The sequence below is a fragment of the Labrus bergylta genome, chromosome 6 (genome assembly GCF_963930695.1).
Source record: "Labrus bergylta chromosome 6, fLabBer1.1, whole genome shotgun sequence".
Taxonomy (NCBI): Eukaryota; Metazoa; Chordata; class Actinopteri; order Labriformes; family Labridae; genus Labrus; species Labrus bergylta.
In genome coordinates, this window is record NC_089200.1 from 21,177,582 (window position 1) to 21,198,239 (window position 20,658).

A 20,658-nucleotide genomic window follows, 5' to 3' on the forward strand; every position below is an offset into this window, starting at 1 on the left:
TCTTTTTTGTAAAATAATTGGGCAGCAGTTTATCACGCAGGGTATCCTGTCATTGAACAGGTGGAGTGGATCGAGCCTGGTCTATCTATTCAATCGACCTCTGCTTTACACAAATGTCGTTCTTTCAAATACAGACCAGAGACACCCTCCATGTTGTTTGTGAAAACAGTGTATGCTCTTGTTAACAGGCTGGACTGACTTCAGGGATTTGCTTTACATTAACTCCACATTACATCCTCCAAAAGACTTGTTCTCTTTTAAATCACAAAGCTCAACAAGGTGGCTGGAATAACAAATATCACATATGTAGACACTCCCTAACAGAACAGGACCACTCTTGTGAATCTGTTCCCAGAGAAAACCTGGGTGAATCTTCAAATCTATGTCTAGTTGATTTTTCTGAAAGGTCCTTTTAGATTGTCTGCTGGAGTCAACTTGTCACCGTCAGAAGCAGCCAGAAGAGGGCAGGAAAATCCCAGTTTCAATTATACTCCTTCCACTCTTATCCTGAAGTCCCAATACTGCTGTTTTGAATTCCTGATTTTCTTGAGTATGTCATTGATGATTGGTTTCCATTACATTACATTTAAATGTTCAGTTATACAGATAGATAGAATCTTATTTTGATCCATTTGATATTCAGTCTTAAATATGTTTAGGGTCGATTAAAGCTGCAATATCCAGTGTGCAGACGATTATCTACATAACTCAAGGGTCTTGGGGGGTTAAAATGATGTTTTAAATGCACAAAGAGTTCAATCTTCCTGCAAAAGCAAGACTAAAGCACTTTGTGGTCTCATAAAAAAAAACTCCAGGTGGGGAAATATATCCTTGCTGCTTGGAGCTAAATTAAAGTTTTGCCTGGAGTCATCCTGGTGTTAATTCATGCTGATGTTGCTGTATTTCCAAAATGGCTCATATATCATTGTTGTTGTCACCCACCAAGTGAGATCAGCATGAGTCCACCTCCCACTGATGTGATGGCTGTGACTTATCTGTTTGGACTTTATGAGGAACTTGTTTGCTTTGCAGTCGAAAGGGGGGTTTTTGCCCTGGTACTCCCAACAAAACTGGTCAGTTGGAGCGTATAATATCCTGTGGCGCTTTCAAGGGGAAACTGGGGTGCATGATGGGATGAGATCATTCAGGGCTCTGATAGATGTGAGGATTTTAAAAATGGAGGCAAATTAGGCAACAATCCAATTGCGTTGCTTTAAAATAATATGTTGACATGTGTTTGATTAAGACATGACTTCATAGGGATAAGCAGTCAGGGCAGTCAGTCCCATTTGGCAGTCAGTCCCCCCCCTCCCCCATATACAGAAAACATTTATTTTCTGAGACAAGTCTTACATCGACCTAACCATACAGAGATTTTTCTCTCCCGTCGCCTGTGCGTAAAAAGTGTCTGATCTGATCGACAGAGAGGAGCCAGTCAAGGCAATAAGGAGGAGGGACCAGAGTGGTGGCGTGGTGTGTGTGTGTGTGTGTGTGTGTTCAGAGTGAGAGAAGAAGAAGTTGTTCTGGATTCTCCCGACGCCTCCAGCGCTGGGAAATAGAGGCTCTCTGCAGTTTTGCTTCTGTAGTCTACACGCATAAGCAATGAGCACAGGAAGACGCACGGATCCAGCGCTGAGTTTTTTTTGACGCGCTGTCTTTTTAAGGAAGTTCCACACCTTCGCTGTCAATGTCAGCACAGGTAGTTCCAAGGATCCCGGAAGAACTCGTAGTGCAGGTTGGCAGGTTGTTTGCATAGCCTGTACTTGTATTGCAAAGCGAGAGCGTGCTCATGGACTTCTTAACTCTACCCAAAAAATAGTTATCCTCGCGTCGACTGTCATATTTTAGAGTAAATGAACGCAAAGGAGATGAAGGAACTAAAGAAGAAGAAGCTTTACGTAGTGATGGACGTGCTGTGTGTTATAGTCGGTAAGTTGTGAAGTCTAACTATACGTCAGCATAATCTGACTTTATTATCTGGGAATTGTCTGTTCAATGTTGTCAGCGGGTTTAAGATACGATCTTTGTGGTGACTGCACTTCGTTGCCAGTCGATGGTGTGTTTGTGTTTGCGTTTGCAGCCATGGCAGCAACTCAGGAATCTGGCTAACAAATATATGTTTATTTACAAATGAAAACCATCCCCAGGACAATACGGAAGCGATTTGATCTGAGTCTCTCTCTTAAATGCAAATGATTCCCATGCCCGAGTCTGAAAGTAAAAGAGCAGCCTGTCATCTTGTTTGTGAATGCAGATCCAAACTGCGACCTCGTCCACTCCTGGCAGCGATGTGGCATTAAATTGCACCGAGTGGAAAAAGGAAATATCATTCTCTTTGCTCCCACAGGCCTCCTGCATGCCTCATACTCACCAAAAACGTTGCAGGATTTGACAGAGCCTCGGGAAGCTGAATGTTTGTTTATGGAAATGTGATATGCATGTGTGTGCCCTTCTTCTGTATTTTGTCTGCCAGGTTTCTTCCCAAGAATGTTCCCACTTCCCACATTCAGTGCATTGCTCAAGATGACTTCCACGTTGCTCCATAGACTATTGTTTTTCATCAAAAGTCAGGTTTAAACCACTTATAAAGGAACAACATGTCCTCTTTTCTCATCTCCTTTGCTGTAGTAACTAGATCCCATCATTACTGTACAACATTTTCTTCTTCTTCACCCTCTGGGAAATGGTTGAAATAATGAGATGTTAGAAAGTGAATCACAACCATGACACATATTGTGGTTTTAGTTGTCATCATTTATATTTTACTTTGAATCTTTTAATGAATGGGACTTAACATGATATGATACTGTACAATGACTGCATGCACTGGTTTTCAAGAATTATAAAACTTTTCATTCACATGTTTCTAATTGGAAAAAAAAATCAGGAATTAATAAAAGATTAATGGTTTGCTCAATTAGAGGATATATAAATTGGCACAGAAAAGTAAAAAAAAAAACATTTATATATTAAACCACTTTTAAACTGGTCAAATAAATCAATACTTCCTTCCTTTCAAATAACGAATCAAAATCTAAGATCAATGATCATATTCAGAAATATTAAAATCAGTCGTTCTTAATAACCATTTGCATGACACCTTTCATCCTCCATTAAGACGACTATACGCTTATCATAACAGCAAACTTGAGAACTCCTCCCTGAGAAGAAGCTGTTTTCAGCTGCAGCCTTTCAGATAATGTGTTTGTGTGAAATGTAACACTGTGGGACTTATTCTGCATTAATGCCGCCAGCCTCTTACTGACGTGTGTTGCCTTACATCCTGGTGTTTGCGATGTGTTCACCTCTTGTTGTGTCTGTTCCGATGACGATAATGAAGTTGGATGGGGACCAGGACGAAGGCTCATGAATGTGTGGATGTGCTCTGCTGTGCAGTTTTTAGCTCGTCCTCTTCCTGCAGGGGGTTACAGAGCTGCTGAAGTTGATAAGTCGAGCCGTTTCGCTGTCACATGTCTGGGATTAACGTCTGGGGCTGGGTTTGGTTAGTCGATCGGTCAGTCAGGTCTGGAAGCAGCATCCCACCCTGATGCCACCCACGTCTCTCACCCAAACACTCGTCAAATCAACCTCAAGCTTATGTGCGGTTTCCCCAGTCATGTAGTAACTACAAGGTGGAGCTTGTAATTACGTCCACCATTAGTCCACATGGAAACTCGGTTTGGTTTTGTCTGCATTTCTTATAGTAAACCAAAAAATCCCATGTAAGTCTACCAATGGAAATGTCTTTCCTCTATGATTAACATCAGCAATAATCCTTAGCTTTTTTTCCTCTTCAACAATAGCTCTTTACCTTCACTATACTCACCTCTAAATATTAATCTTGTGTAGCATTATCCTAATATTTATACAATTATTGGTATCAGGCTTATACTGATATTAAGACATGGTATATGCAGATCCTGATAGCAATCAGTATCAGGCACGTAGAACATCGATGCCAGTGTTGGTTACATCCCTGCTTCATTGCTGATATTGAAGCCATAATCAGTATTAGACATGTATCGATGCTAATATTGATACCAGTATCGTTGTCAGGCCTATCCTGATTCTATCAGTATCAGTTTCTCGTTCACTCATACCCTGCCATGCCCAAGTCAAACTAAAAGTGGCCATATAAATGGATGAGCATTTAAAACCCATTCTCTAGAACTGTAAAAGAAGAAATCTGCTGTAATGTGGCTGCCAACAAAGAATCATTTCTCAATTTCAACAATTTTTATGTCTGAAACATTTGATCTACTTTTCAGATATATGCCCCAGTCTTGAGTTTATTGTTCATGGTCAGCTCTCGTCCTCCATTCTTTCTTCCCTGTATTCCTCCCTTCCTCTCTCTGTGTAAGTCTACACTCAGCACAAATAGAAGGTGGGTGTTGGCTGAGTGCACAGAGAGGAAAGGCCGAGCTTTAACCTCTCCCTGCCCACAGTTCCTCCTATTTGTAGGTGCAGCATTGCAGGTGGAGGCAGTATAGGAGTCAGAGGAGCAATGTGACTCAGCTGCTGCTGCAGGGGACATGAATGTGAATGAACTGTGAGCTATGAGTAATGTGTTAGAAAGTCTGAAGTAATAAGTAATGTGTGTGGCTAAATGGCCTAAAGGGAAGGCATAGGTGCAACACACTCTCATGCAAACTTTTTTTTCTTCCATTTGTTATGCATTAAAGTAGGTTAGGACAAACCGGTTGTGTCAAAAGGCTATTATGTCATTGATTACATACAAACACTCAGACACACACACACACCAAGGGCTGCTTTATAGTGTGCAGCTGAAGTTAAATATTTTCAAGTTTGTATCTCCCAATTGTGCAAAAAGATGGTACTAGCTTGTTTTTATTTTCCATTTGTTAAGTGTATTGAAGTGAGATTTAGCTTAAAACCATAATATTTTCTACACATTGTGCAGATAATATTATAGATATAATATTATAGACACATTGTTTTGGGATATATGGTAGAGAACAAGCATTCAAGTTGTTGTTTTTGCCAAAGGCTGAAATTGTTCTCATTATTAAATTGTGCAATAATGTTTTGTTATTGGATGACCTATTAGCTGGATGTCTATTTGAGTGGCTTGTTGAAGCCGTTTAGCTGCAGGGTCTCAGAGGAGCTGGGCCTCTTATTGCAGTTTTGTTGGGAAGACAGATTGTTGAAACTAAAGCCCTTTGAACAAACAGACTTGTCCCTCTAAGAAATTTGAGCTGCCTTTGTTTCTTTCTTTTTTCTTCTTCTTCTTCGTCTTCTTTTGGTAATCATCTTACATGCATGGGGATTTGTGGTAAACTGTCTGGTAAAAAAAAAAAAGAGTCTTGTCTCAATCATACAGTTTAGTGGGTTTTGATCTTCTTTTTTTAAAAGAAGCATTATGTCATTCATTTTGAGAAATGTAAACCAACAAAGGGTAAATGAACTGTACTGAATCTGGGGGTATTTTTAATGTAAGACAGTGTCTCATAATCAGTGTTAGATTTCAAGTAATTATGATATTCATTATTACTGAAAACACATTATTTGCCATCTAAAGACGATTTGGAAGATGATTTTCTTTTCAGAAATGTGTTCTCCCATAACACACAAACACTTACTACCTTTTGACAAGGACCAGAGTTCTGCACAATTTTGAGAAAAAACTCAACAACAGTTTGATTTAGTCTCTCAAATTATAGTTTCAGGATGCATTTTGCAAACTTGCAGAAGTTTAAAAAAGCAACAGAAAAACCCTGCATCAATTAGCTTTCCTATGATCTCAGTATCTTCCATGACAGTTCTACTCTTGAACTCCTCCTGCAGACTTTTATAGTTTAGGTTTAAACCTGTGTGGCAAGCTACTTTGATCCCCTCCAAAAACCCAAACTCTTTGATTTCCACCCAAGATTTAGCCTCCATCCCTCCCACCGCTCTCACAGAACCTCCACTTGCCACCCTGTCTCCTTTTGCACCGCTTACAGCTAAGCATGCGTGAATGATGCATGGAGCGAAACTGGGGGATTAAAAATAAAGAATGGGCAGGAGCAGGATTTGGTGTGACTGGTGAGGTTGGGCGTTCCTCTTGTGAATTAGAATTCCAGAGGCCAATGCCGGCGGAGGTTGTAGGCTCAGCACATACCTTCCACATGAGTCAGTCGGGTTCGGGGTGAGACAGACAGAAAGAGAGTTTGGTTGTTTTGCTATCGCAAACCATCCTTGAAGGTCTGTAACATCACCTAAGATGTAGAGCTTTGGTGCTGCAGGTTTCTTGCTGACATCTGAACAAACGCGTGCTTGCGTTGAAGATAGGAACAAACAGTCACTGTAGCTTCAAGAAGAAGTTGAAGCCAGTCTCCTTCCTTGTCGACAGTCGAAAGTGACAGACATCGGAGGCATAAACAGTGACATTGTGATCAAAAATAAAGATGCCAAATATGGTAGTAATTTGAGAGACTATCGACGGAAGGAAGAGATTAATTGGAAGATGCTCGCTGTGTGACTTTCACAGTGGGGAAATGAGAGTGGAAGAAATTAGACGGAGGAGTGTATGTTCCAGCTGTGAACCTGAAGGAAACTTTGAGACCAAAGGGGGCAGTCCGGGGGCATGAGAACACTCCACACACACCCATCATACATCACACACACACACACACACACAGAGGTTTAACACGCCTTGAAAATGTGCAGAATTAAACTCCAGACTGTATGTTTTTCAAATTGAGGAGAATAATTGTCCCACCACATGGTCTTACAGGTGCAGCAGGTTATGTCAGAGAAACCAGGGCAAGTAGGTGTGAGTCAATCTCGAACCAGTCGCAAGAACTTCCAGATGATCTTGGTAGTTTGAGGAGTCCACTTTTCTTTAGAAAGACTGGGAGACAAAAAGTATATAAAAACAACTGAACCGAGAGAGGATGTGACAAGCCTCGAATGTCAACCCCAGAGTGCGATTGTGGTCCATAATTGCACATCTCCCGGCTAAATAAAGCGACGTCCGGTTGAGGCCTCTATGTTTACAGCAGAAGAAGTGTGTGGGAGGACGCTGGGTTCAAGAAAATGACTGACAGAAAAGATCGCGCTGCAGAGGGAAGAATGAACGCCTTAGAAAAGGATGGAAAAAACTGAATGGAGGATGTGAATCATCTGGGGTGGAAGGAAGGAAAGAGTGTAAATCTGTTCTCACACTGACATCTTTGTTTGTCTCTAAAATGCCTACATCTTCCGTTATGCTTTTCCGACTGTTTTATACTCTTCTGACCCTGTAGAGTAGACACTTGCCCATTGCATGTTATTTTGGTTTTTTGCACTATTATCAAGGGAAGCCAATGGGGTGCTAAAGCTAATACATGCTAATATGCAGCCAGGTAAATTATAAGCCTTAACCTTCCAAAAATGTAAATATTGCCTCTGAAATGGGTTCTAAATCTAAGACAGGAAAGTCCTACATCATGAATCCTGCACCCTCAAACAGGATCTTATAATAGAGGCTCAGGTTGGCAGCTGGAGATTATAGTAGCTTCCTGGCTACGTTCCAAACTGGCAACGTTTTCCTCCTTCTATCTGCAGAAGCAGGTGTCTAGAAATAAGTACCACTTTATCACATGTTATTTTGTGTTTTCTTGTTAAAAAAAAAAGTGTTGCTGTACATGTCTGGGTTAAGCTGAACACAGAGACACCACTGGGTCTTTAAGTGGAGGCAGCTCTGGGTGCAGTGTCAGTTATGGGGTTGTCTCGTGGTAGTCTGGGGACCTATTTTGTCTGCCCAGAGGTCTATTTTCTGCCCGTATGCTTTGGATGTACGTGTGTGTCAGCTTTTTAAAAGAGAGGCTTGTTTGTTTCTGGCAGATATTTCACAGAGGCTCTGCTCTTTAGGCACATCTACACACCTCAGGATGTACCAGTTCTCCCCATGAGAGAAGACCAGACTCTTTACATCATTTTATATGCAAGCTTTTACACCCAAACTTGTAAAAATGTCTGTTAAGCTAAGGTCAACACAATTCATTAATCCAGAAATGAAAAAAATACATGTATTACAAGCCAAGGGATGGTTATTTAAGGCCAGGTGGCCTGACTTCACTCAGTTCATGAACTGTGTCAACTGTCAAAATCCAAAGTTTGGTAAAGCCTAACGATTAAATATGCAAAATAACAAATCTATCAAGGCCATGAGCGTATGGCTAAATTAAGAAAACAGCCTACAAGTAATACTCAAGGTTGTAATGATGTTTGAAGTACAAGCAAAAGTTATTGAGTCTTTTTTGAGTTGCTAGATGGAGGGAAGGGACATGTTTTATCAGCTGCTGGCACTTCTCTGAAGATTTTCACTTCATTTTTCTCTGTCTGCTGTGATTAATGACTCTGCTCTGGCTAGTGTTAAAAGCTTCATAAAACAGTTTGAAGTTACTTTACCATGTGACTCCACTGTAGGAATAATGAAGTCCTTCTGCTACTTAAAAGTAACATTCACAGGGCGCCGGTTAGCCTAATGCTATCCCTTATGTAGAGCGCTCAATGTTCAGAGGCTATAGTATAGACGCAATAGCTGTGGGTTCAAATCCAATCTGGCCTTTTTCTGCATGTCATCCCCCACTCTCTCCTCCCAGCATTTCCTGTTTTACTACAGCTGTCCTGTCCATTGGGAGCAATGGCCCAAAACTATATAAAAGAAAAAAAAGTAAGATTCATCATTGCTGTATTTAGTAAATAAACCTTCACCCTTACTTTGTCCTGCTTGGTCTTATACAAAACTTGCTGTTATGTAGGAATAATATGTGTTTGTTTCCAGTCAAACAAGTCTTGTCTTTGCTTTGTTTGTAGTTGCAGTTTGTTTTTCATGTGGTGCTCAATACAAACATTGAAACATGTATTTATAAGTGTTAGTTGGCTGACAAAATATGTTGAATAGAGACAGATTTCATGCTAACATGTCTCCCATAAGCAATTGATCCAACCCTGTGCACCAACCCCACCATGGACAGTTGTTTTCATATCTTGTAATACAAACTGCCTGATAGTGTTGTGCTTTTGAAAATATTGTTTCAATATTTGACAAGCGATGTAAATTTCCCTCCCAGCCATAATGGATTTAAATAGACTGTAAATGATTTTAAAAAAAAAAAGAAGATATTTAACAAAACTTTCCTGAGGATTCAGAACTCCTTGCAAATGTTTTTTCCCCCACCCAAATGAAATCCTCTATTTCAAACAAAGCAATTGGTGGAGATATTGAGCCCTTTATAGAATATATCGGAACCTTTAGTCAGAGACCAAATAGGCTAATAACTCTGTAATGACACCATGTATGATTTTTCCCTATTGAGATTCAACACTTTCTCAACAATGTAAACCAAAGGCAGTTTTTTTTCTTGATATTCTGATCAGTTTCTCGACAGCTAGAAGCAGGATGCAGGATACAGATGTATGACCTAAAAGCCACTTCAGTAAATCCATATCACTGCTGCTCCCGACAGACAGGATGTTAGTAAAACACAAAAGACCCCATATTGTGTTGTTGGGACAAACAGGATTTCAGTGGTTCTAAGAGGAAGCTTTGAGGAGTAAGACAGTAAGACTTTTTAAACAAAGTCTACCATGTCCTGACATGGCTGATGGACTTATAAACAGAGATCCAACATTCGCCTGGTGGATAGTGTGGTGGGAAGTTGCTGTGCAGGGACATCTGTCATCCAGCTGCTACTACTGCCAAAAGTTCAGTGTTCATAGTTTCCACTTAAGTTGGTCAAAGCAGTGCTTATACATTTTGGGAGGTAGGCTATATTAGGTTTTGGCAAAATGTTAGATTGATATCACACTCATATATCTGTATGGTGAATATGTAGCAACAGAGCAGCTAGCAGCTTAGCTTGGCATAAAGACTGAACACTGGGGGAAACTGCTAGCCTGGCTCTGTCACTAAATAAGTAAATTCCCTTACTGCTAAGTTGCTAATTAACTAAGAAATGTCCCTTTCACAATTATCAACCATACGCAGTGACTCCTTTACAATGACATGCAGTGTGAATCTGTTTTCTATCTGACATCGTACTATCCGAGGTGTCATTAGATGAGTACAGACATTGTTTAGCGACATGCCAACAGCACACATTTTCCTCAGACACCATTTAGACAAAGAACCTTATTGGCTCAGTAAACAGAAGCTCTGTGTTGAGAGTAGAATATACAATAGAGCTCTAAAGGATAAACACATAACTGCATGTGACTCATGGTAACCCAACCTTGCAGGAGCTGCATTTACAGTCGAGCAGACAAACAGGATGATAAAAAACAACTTGTGATAAGTCACTTCAACACTGTAGTCAAATATGGAAAAGTCTTATCTGCATTTGAGAAAGGAATGAATTATTATTCCCTGTCTCTATCAGCCACAGTTCTGTTGCTTTTAACACTCTAAAAGGCAGGGTTAAAAAACAAACAGAAACAGGCTTAAAGCTCTGGTGTTTAGTTACCCTTCAACAGAACCAGGCTAGCTGTTTCTTGTCTTTTAAGCTAAGCTAACTGCGGGCTGTAGCTTCACAGGGCACAGACATGATGAAGGAACAAATCTTTTCAGGTAACTCTCTGCCAGACAGCACATTTTGTACCTTTTTATAAAAGCCTGGCTTGCTGTTTCCCTTTTTTACAGTCTTTCTGATAAACCACCATAAAGAAATTTTTTATAACTGTAAACACACCAGGGATGTTTCCCCTTGATTCCAGTCTGCATGCTAAGCTAACTAGCTGCTGGATGAAGCATTTCCACACAGACACAAGAGGGGTGCCAATCTTTTTTATGTCTCCTGCCAGTAAGGGTTTCAGTAGTTGTATTCATTGGTGTTTTTTTTTTTTTTTGTGCCATGCATTGTGAAGTTTTTTTTAAAATTCCAAAACATTTAAATACCTCACCACATCCTTTGAACTGCTTTTGAAAAAGCACATAAATGCTGTTTTTGTATTTTTTCAGTATTCAAACATTTACAGTAGGTTGTTATTCTATATTAATCATAAGAGGTTTCATGCTTGGCGCAGCTGAGCCCAGATCCACCATCCAGTTGTATATTTTCCTTTAGTCTCAGTCTCCATCAGTCTCGCTGGAAGTCCTCCTAGAATTATGTCAGCTGCAGACATTTTCTGAAAAGAATGGGAGGGGTGCACTGCTCATTTACACAGGAATGTAGTACTATTGGTGAGAGCACTTTTCAAAGTGCTCTCAGTTGTTTTTCTTGCGTTTAGAATGTGGCGGTACAGCATTTCCATAGTGGCCCCAACACTGTCTGTCTGCATGTTATGGATAGTGTCGGTGGTGGACTATTAGGGCGTAAAGAGTACATTCCTCAGTGGGACTGAAAAACGTAATTATTTCCATGCTTAAATTAATTATTAACATGTCTTATTAAATGTCACAAATAGTGATACCAGTCACAAAATACAGGGCTACTGTTTTGGTATTTCTTTTTTTCTGCTTGACACTCTTCACTGAAAGCACTCAAATACCAAAGACTTTATGGATGGCAAGGAAACTTTGACAAATCATTACAAACACGTATATCTTTTGAATATAATACATTCACAATTGTTGGCACAAAAATGGGTTGAAAAAAAGTTAGTGGCCAGGGACAATTGCTATAGTTATTAGAGTCAGTCGCCTCTCAACAGGAAGGTCGGGGGTTCAGATCCCCAGCTCTAAGAGCCACATGCAGAGTGTCCTTTGGGCAAGACACTGAACCCCAAATTGCTCCCGCTGCTGCAATGAAGGCATGTGAATGTGTATGAATGGATGAGGAATTACTGATGGGCACTTTAGAAACCTCTGCCATCAGTGTGTGAATGGATAAGTGTGACCTGCGGTGTAAAAAGCACTTTGAGTAGTCCGAAGACTAGAAAAGTGCTATACAAGCTCAAGTCCATTTACCATTCATAGGTCAAAATGTTGAACAACTTCTTCTGCCTGGAAAAGAAATGTGACATCCACAGAAGGTCTGAGAGTATTTGTAAAATAGTATGTTTCTTTGCTTCTCGTTGGCCCAGTTTGACATAGTTAGTCCAAATCTGTTTTAAACACTATCATTCTCTGATGATCTTGAGGGGAGTTTGGCAAAAAGAACGAGCAAAATATATTCTAGAAAATGTATTCAACTGCTTGTATCTATCTGTATAACTCTATAAAGAACACGTCTTAAGATTGGAAGTTTTACTAGTAAACATATTTACAACTACAAACTGTAGTGAAGTGAGTGTGTGTGATGTCAGAAAAAATGTAAGAGGAAGAGAGTGTGTGAATAGTTTTTTGCAAGGATGTTTTTACAAACATTTCAAGGACATCTGCCCTGCTCACAGGAGCCTTGGGAAGCTGTTTTGCAAACAGCCACATTATTCAGACCTCTTATGTGTTGTGTTTGCAGTCATTTGTGTACAGTCTTGTTCATGTTTATTCAGCTCCTTGCTGTGCATTTCTACCCTGGTATTTACCTACTGGATGTATTTTCTCCCTGTGGGTTGTTTTCAGGGTAGGGGTTTCAGACCTTGAGGCCTGAGAGAGAGCGAGAGAGAGCGAGAGAGAGAGAGAGAGAGAAAACAATTTAGCTGTGCTTAGAGAAACATTTTTACTTCCCTGCTTTGGAATGATGTCATGTCTGAAAATCTGCAAAGACCAAGACAAATGTGTTATTCCAAAACATTTTTTTTTCCTAAATATGGGTTCCTTAGACTTGGATTAACTTTGTTCCTTCAATCATTTCAGCAAAAACACAACTTCTCCAAATAGGTTAACTCTAATCCATCTCAATAAACTGTTGTTGTTCTTCTGGTTTGTTTCTCTCTGCAGCGGCACTGCCATGCCTCATCATGACCCTCGTCTTTAAGCCTTACATAAGAGGGGTTTACTGTGACGATGAGAGCATCATGTACCCCATAAAACAAGACACCATTACTCATGGCATGCTGGCGGCGGTCACCATCTCCTGCACTGTCATCATTGTAAGTGTCATAGAGGGCTTTTTAAGTCCCACCTCAAAAAAGCCAGAAATTATAGAAAGTTAACAGAGCTGTGGTCACTTTTCAACATCCTGTGCTATTCGCTCCATTACTAAATTGCCTCAAAGAATTAGGCAATGTGTTAAGGGATAAAAAGGAAAAATAGTTTCATTCTAATGAGGCAGATAAAATACTAACTGATTGAATATCCCTAAACTCTTTCTTCTGTTGGCCTGTTCCTTTAGATCTGCTCTGGAGAGGCTTATCTGGTCTACAGCAAGAAGATTTACTCAAATTCTGAGTTTAACCAGTATGTAGCTGCTCTCTACAAGGTAGTGGGTACCTTCTTGTTTGGAGCAGCTGTCAGCCAGTCGCTCACTGACCTTGCCAAGTTCACAATTGGCCGCCCCAGACCCAACTTCATGACCGTGTGTGCCCCCAAGGTCTGCACCGGATACATGCAGGTGATCAACTGCACAGGCAGGCCTCAGGACGTCACAGAGTCCAGGTAGGGGGAGAAAATCTTCACATTGAACTTGTGTTATTGTGCATTGAAGGGAAAATATGTTTAATTGATGCTTTACATTAACATCAATGTTCTGGTGTGGGATTTATCTAGAAGATCAAAGCAGAAGTGCATCCATCCAGACATTTTCCTTACCTCCTATTCCTGTGATATGATTCAATTCCAATAGTTGTCTTGAGATCTCCACTTATTTATCTCATTATCTCCAGATAACAATTCTAGTTTTCTTGTATTAAACAAGTTAGCTAGAGTTGTTTTCTCAAGATCTGGACTTATTCCTCTAATTATCACGGGATGGCAAAGCTGTTTTTTTTTTTACATAACAGATTCATTATGTCATTATCTTGAGAAGAAAAAAATTATAATCTGATTTTCTTGTAATAACAGGATCATTTTCTGGTGATCTAGTTAACAAAAAAAGGGGTTTGCTCATGGTTGGGAGCACAGTTCATTTTCTGAAAAAATGATGCCCAAAAGACTCTAAAGTTAAGACGACTTTTCTTCCTCAGATTGTCCTTCTACTCTGGCCACTCCTCTTTCGGGATGTACTGCATGCTCTTCCTAGCGGTAAGTTCTGCTCAAAACTCATATAAACATGTATTTCTGTGTACAGTAAACATGGAATAATCTCTTTGCTATGTCCCTACAAATATCTCGTCATGAATCAGGCTTAACAGACCAAAGAGTCATCTGATAAATTGCTTCACCATTTGGATCTAAACTGAAGGCAGAATTGTTGCAAAGAAGAAAAGGCCCAAAGAGGCAGTTTGTGCCTGTGGACTTTTAAAAGAACAAGGCAAGAGTTCAGAGGAAGAATGTGTTTACTGAGAGAAGTGATCTGGAGGCCTCTGCTGACTTTTTCCCAGCAATGATCAAGGAAAAAAGCATGTGCTGTGTTCTGTCTTCCAGACCCATACAGTTCATTACCCTTGGCCTCGTCTCTTTGTGCTAAAAGCCAGGCACCAGTGTGAGACCGTGAGGCTCAAAAGGCCAAACTATTCACTTTGTTCAGTCCAAATAAAAAATAAAAAACTGTTTTTGAAAGGAATGACTTCATATCTTAAGGTAGTGTCCAGGAAAATAGTGCAAGCAAGCAGAGCTAAGCTATAATAACCAGCATGTGTCTTACAGTGATGATTGCAGAGTGTGGCAGTGCCAATTTTTTTGCACCTTCAACAGCAGCCCAGCAGAAGCTTAGAGAAGTCAGTTCTGTTGCCAGGTTTATAATTTTATGGAAAGTGGTGTCTTCCAGTAAAAAAAAGGTGGTTTTGGTCCATAGAGGACTTCAATTTGAGTGGTCCTTTACACCTTTTTTTTAACAGGAATACATTTTGAGGCGTTGTGTTTATCATCATTTGTTTTTTATTGTTTGAATTAAATATGTATCTACCCTTATACCTGATGATACAGCATGCTGGTATTTTCAGTACAAATGAATAATTTGTCTTTATTTTACAGTTTTTTTTGCTGCTGACAACATTTTTTTGTAAGATTATCTAAATAGATAACACCAATTATGACACCTTTTTTTCAGTATTGAAGCAAGCTGTTACAAAAGGAAGGAACCCCTGAATAATAACCATGTCTACCCCTCCTATCTCTTTTTTTTTTTTTGTCTTTTCGTCATTCAACCCACCCCACCCTACCTTTCCTCTTCTTTTCATACTCACTATTTCCCTGTCCAGCTCTACGTGCAGGCCAGACTGGTGGCTAAGTGGGCAAGACTTCTCCGGCCCACCATCCAGTTCTTCCTGGTGGCCTTTGCAGTGTATGTGGGTTACACCAGAGTCTCTGATTACAAGCACCACTGGAGTGATGTGCTGATGGGGCTGCTGCAGGGAGCACTTGTTGCTGTACTTAATGTGAGTCTCCAAGACAACCTTTTTTTTTTTTTTTTTTCAACTACAACATTGTCAAATTTAAAAATGTCTACATTTTATGTCCATGAAATAACGTGTAACATCTGGTGTGTTCCGGGTGTAAAGATGCTTTGAGGCTAACACAGCCTATTTAGATAAATATGAGTTTATACACTGAAAAGACTGTGACGCTGTCAGCTGAAAACTTTACATTTGTTCTCTTCTTTAAACACAGAAGTATTAAAACCTTTTTGAACATATCATTTTCTGTGAAGTAGCTACAGCCTCACTTGATGACATGGTAACTTTGAGTCCTACTTCTGTGGTTTCTGGCTTGAGAAAAAAGCAAACACATGTGGAACTGACTAGGTCCTAAGAGTGATGAAGAATGAGAACTTTCTGTCGATGATACTCCCTTCAAAGCCAAATCGTTGCAATAGATCCTATATTTCAGCTGTACTTCAATCTTGATGTAAAAATTAATATAAACAGGAAGACTAATGGAAGTGAAGTGTGACAGCAGCAAAGTGTGACTGGATACAAAACCTCACACTCACACTGGCGTGCTCTCAGGCAATAAGTCCACTCTTTTCACTGATCCCAGCTGGGAACTTTATTGTTTGGCCAATTCCCTGTTTGGAATGAGCCACTGTCAGCACCGCCTTGTGGAAATTCTGGAATGGTAGTGTGTGTGAGATTCTCCTTGTGTTGTGTGTGCATGTGTGTGTTTGTGCATGTATGATTAATTGTGAAGTCAGCCTGCGCCTTTGGCCTTCAACGTGCTGTGTGCAATTAGAGACCCTCCTGGGCATAGTGTTTTATGGCCTACAGGGGTTGTGCCCGCTCTCTGTGTGTTCCTCTCAGATGTGTGTGAGTATGTCACTCACCAGCTGTGCACAGACCTGTCCAGACACATGTAATCACAGTTTCCAGCCCAGCCCCTTCCCTCCTCTGTATCCTTCACATGCAAATATTCCAATCTCTGTGGGAACATTTTTCCTTCAGTGACCAAATCTAACCTCCTTTTCCTGTGTTTTTCCCTTCTTCTCCACTCTCTGCAGGTGCGTTTTGTGTCAGACTTCTTCAAGAAGCGTCCTCCACATTGCACCAGGAAAGAGACGGATGATAGCGAAGAGCCAGAGAGGAAACCCAGCCTGCAGATTGCGGACTCTGACCATAGCAACCATTACAACTATCACCACAATCCAGGCACAGTTTGATATGGGCTGATTCTAGAGGACAAAGGCTGCAGGCTGTAGACCCTAAACCTGAAGTTATAAGGTCCCAAATCTGGGTCTTCAACCTTTATTGTGCAATCAACAGTGTGTAGTTCAGGGAATAACCTGGGTCATTGGCTTTCCTGACTCCACTGCAGACTCCTGATGCAAAGTGAGAAGTCAAATTTTAGAATGTTTTATAAATTCTGACCTTTGTATATCGTTTAGAAAGGAGTTGAGTTAGGAATCAGGTCTGTAGCTTGCAGCTTCTAAGCCCTTACTTCCCTCCCTCTTTGTCAACCACTCACACCACCCTCCTTCTCCCCAACCACTGGACTGACTGAGAGGGGCTGCATCTCATCAGCAGGTGCATGAGCCCCCTCTCAAAGACGCCATAATGACCTCCTTTTCTCCTGTAAGAGAGAGAGGGGCATATTATTCCTAAGACATCATTGTTGATGTTTCAGTGTATGTGCGTAAAGCTGCATTAAGTGAAAGACTCCAAACCCACAGCAACAAAGCTATGATATATCAAGATACACTAAGTGCTCGTGGCTAATGTGTGTTAGCTGCATGCAGCAGAAACAGAGGAACATGGGCATCCCTTTATGAGTCCTTTCCTGCCAACTGACAATTGTTATTCTGACTTTAATGTGCCTTTATGCCACCACCTCCTTAAAAAAAGCTTCTCAGGCTGTGTTTGCAGGGAAAATGCTCCCCACAATTAAGTATATTGGGTGAAACCGCCTTAAAATGCCTGAATTCTGCCAAAATCTGGGCTATTTAGATTTGGGTTTTTAGTCTGAGTGGGTTTAGCAATAGAGGCAACTATTTTAATCGCCAGGAGTTTATTGATTTTATGGAGTTTTATTAAGGTTTTGGTATGTTTTTATAATTTTGTATGTAGACAACCACATTTGTAATGTAATATTTGAAGCAAAAAACACAAGGATGTGAAACATATTGGTTAAGGCACTGTTTGTGGATTAGCTTCATGTAGTTGCACCTTTTAGTCTGGCGCCTCACCGGAAGAGCGTGTGTCAAAATAAGAACACATTTTATTTCAAATTGGCAAACAGATCACAATATATTAGATTTTTTAATTGTATTTGTTTGAAATTGAATGCCACACATACTCTGCTCAAAAAACAGAGATGTACCGTTTATGGACTTTACCATGATCCAGACTAGACGCATCATTCAATGATCTAACATCACCTGACAAATTGTTTCTTCCTGCTTTAACTGCCTCACAAACAGGTCTGAGGATCTACTCTGACAAACAACACAATGTTTTTAAAAGTGACCATACAGGCTTGTCATGCCTGGTGACTCAGGCTTTGTAACCCTAATTCACCCTCAGTGGATTTTTACGCCCAGTAGTTATTCTTACTGCTGTCTCTTAAGTGACATGTTGTAGTACTACCCAAGTTTCTCAAAATAAGAGTCTAACTTCTCACTCAGCTGTAGGTATACTTTTCTAAAATGCATAAATTGAATTGTGCTGTTTTTCATTGAGGTTTCCCCTGTGTTAAACGGACTGCAGGGGTAGAAACCATTGGAACAGATCTATGTGTCATACCACTACTATATTTTAAATTAAATGTCAAGAAATATGGCATCGATCTTTCCTTCTATTTTTTTAAAAGTTTTTTTCTATAAATAAGGACGAGACAACCATTTTGAAAATGGTTCATTTATTTGAAATATCAGAAGTTCTTTAGTTAGTCATATAAGGTTGGAGTGCTGTTAAGGTTTTTGTGCAATCACCCCTGCTTGCCACTATGAGCCACAAATACTGTATATAATAATGCTATAAGATGAGTTTTGTGTTGTGTGAAGGATGTATATATACATATGCTTGTGTGTTTGTATTTCACATGTAGGTACAGTACATTTTAATTTCACCTGTACAATGTGCTTTGGCCCGGGACCTCTTAGACTAGTGCCACACAAACAGATCCAATTCCAGGTCCAAACAAAATCCAGATGCCTTGGCGAGGCTTTTGAAGGCTGTTGTGATGATAAAGAGTTACATACTTTACCCTGTTTTTGAAGTTTGTAACACTGCTCCATTCCCACTTCAAAGTATGGTCTGTGTTGCCTTTCCCCTTCCTGTGCTGATAGATGGGGTTAATTTGGGAGTAAGATCTCCTGTACAATCCTCGTATGCAGACCCCTGACAACACATCAGACAGACCGCAAACCCGATAGGAGGGGTAAGACAGGAAGACGAATAGACTCTCACCTGGTTGTGATTGTGAAGCCCTGAAGCTGAGAAGGGACTCGAGAAAAGGTGGGGTACTTTGCGGGGAGTGGGGTGTCCCATGGTGAACTTGGGTCCCTGTGGACTTCTTCACATTTAAAACACAGATTTACAAAAAGAAACAGCTGGAACTGGTTGTGGTGAAGTGCCTTGTGTGCCCCCTCCCCTGAACCCCTACATCTAAATCATGTGTGCAGCTTCACTAACAGCCCAGAGGAGGATGTAGAAACTTCATGGTATTTGATTCCCCTCCAGCTTCATGGAAACCGAAGGTTCTCAGCTGGCTCCATGTGTTATTGTGCTTCATTGAATTAATGCGTCTGAGGAGGCACTGGTTGTCCAATCTCCTGTTTGTTTAATTCATATTGTTTGCTTTTTCTATTAAGTTTACATCAATAGGTTCTAAACTAGATGATTTAAAATAAAGCTATTATACACATTCTCTTATACTGTTTTCTTTTAATGAATACATACATGCCACTGACGTTATGAAAGAATTACACTGGACCTTCCTAAACTGTTGATACAGGATCTGAGGTTTAAAATCAATTCTTGACTTGATAGGTGATGATAAACATGTTTCCTGCATGAAGGAGTCATTGAAATATGATAAACTAAATGATTACCGCATCAATAATTCAATATGTTTGAGTAAAGTTCACTGTAATGCTTAATAGTCAAGTCATAATAAAAACTCCTCAGCCCACAAGGTCAGAAGTTCAGGACATAGTTGGCGTTTTAACCATTTGTTTCATTTTGTGTTTAGAATATTGTGAATTTCATATTTACTTAATTCTCCATGAAAATGTCTCGTATCTGCTCTCAGAATCCTGATAACTTTGGCTTAATTTGGCCAAAAGCCACATATTTCCTTTTGTGCTGACCACGCTATGCAAACATGTTTTGGCTTGGTCAGCCTAAATAACATTTAGCCTGTGGAGCTACATTTGAGAATTTGTTTTACCCGCTCAATCTATTGTCCCTGCAGGCAATATATTTCAGAGGGAAAAAATACTGTTACATGGACGTGAGTAAGGTAAGAGACAGAACTACATGTAAACTGTTAGTAGCACATGTTTTTGGTGCTTTTGCATTACAAAAACATGTAAGACAGCCAGGCGAGTGACAGATTAATGACATGATTGTCTTGTGCATTAGACAATTTCTTGTTAGGAGAATAATTCAAACCAAGCGCTGAGGATTTAAGAGAGGTGAATTGAGTCTCTTGTGTAGCCTCTAGCCAGAGAAAGGAATGCTGCACAAAAATAAACATGCATATTTATCATGAAATAAACATTGGACACGTGTGGACATTTGTGGGAGTTTCTTTGGCAGCGGTATTGAAAACCAGTCATCCCTAATTTAAAACAGTATTACTCAGTTACATGTTGGGAAATCTTTGAGTCTATTTTTTTTACAATATTGTCATAAGCCTAAGTAAGTAAAGGTGTTAGGTATTTTATTTACATGACTATTAAGCCATTTAGCTTCTTCAGTATGATTTGCAACTTTTGAGTTTATGGCTTTTGTCATAAATTTCTCCAGAGATTAATAAAATACTGACGCTAAATCAGTGAACCTACAGGCCTAAAAGTAAATGTCTAATATCTGCTCTGCAAACTTAACCCAAACCAAATGAAAACCTCACTTATTTGGATTGAACTTGCACATTCCATCTAGAATCATTTTTGAAAGGCTTTATTTATATGGTGCAATATTTACTTTGAAGCTATTGGTCCATATCAAGCATAAAGTATGTTTGCTCTGCAAACAAAAGTTTCCCGACAAATCCATTTTTTTTTTTAAAGAACATTCCTTAAAATCCTGAATCCTGAA

At 39.9% G+C, this 20,658-nt stretch overlaps 1 protein-coding gene across 1 annotated transcript; it reads left to right on the forward strand.

Annotated features, from left to right (window-relative positions):
* Positions 1–1,459: 1,459 nt before the first annotated feature.
* plpp2b (phospholipid phosphatase 2b) lies at positions 1,460–19,264 on the forward strand. The gene is made up of 6 exons (XM_020647610.3): positions 1,460–1,929; positions 12,806–12,957; positions 13,200–13,462; positions 13,990–14,047; positions 15,166–15,342; positions 16,401–19,264. The coding sequence occupies exons 1-6, from the start codon at positions 1,854–1,856 to the stop codon at positions 16,557–16,559; spliced, it is 885 nt and encodes a 294-aa protein (XP_020503266.2). The 5' UTR covers positions 1,460–1,853; the 3' UTR covers positions 16,560–19,264.
* The last annotated feature ends 1,394 nt before the right edge of the window (positions 19,265–20,658 follow it).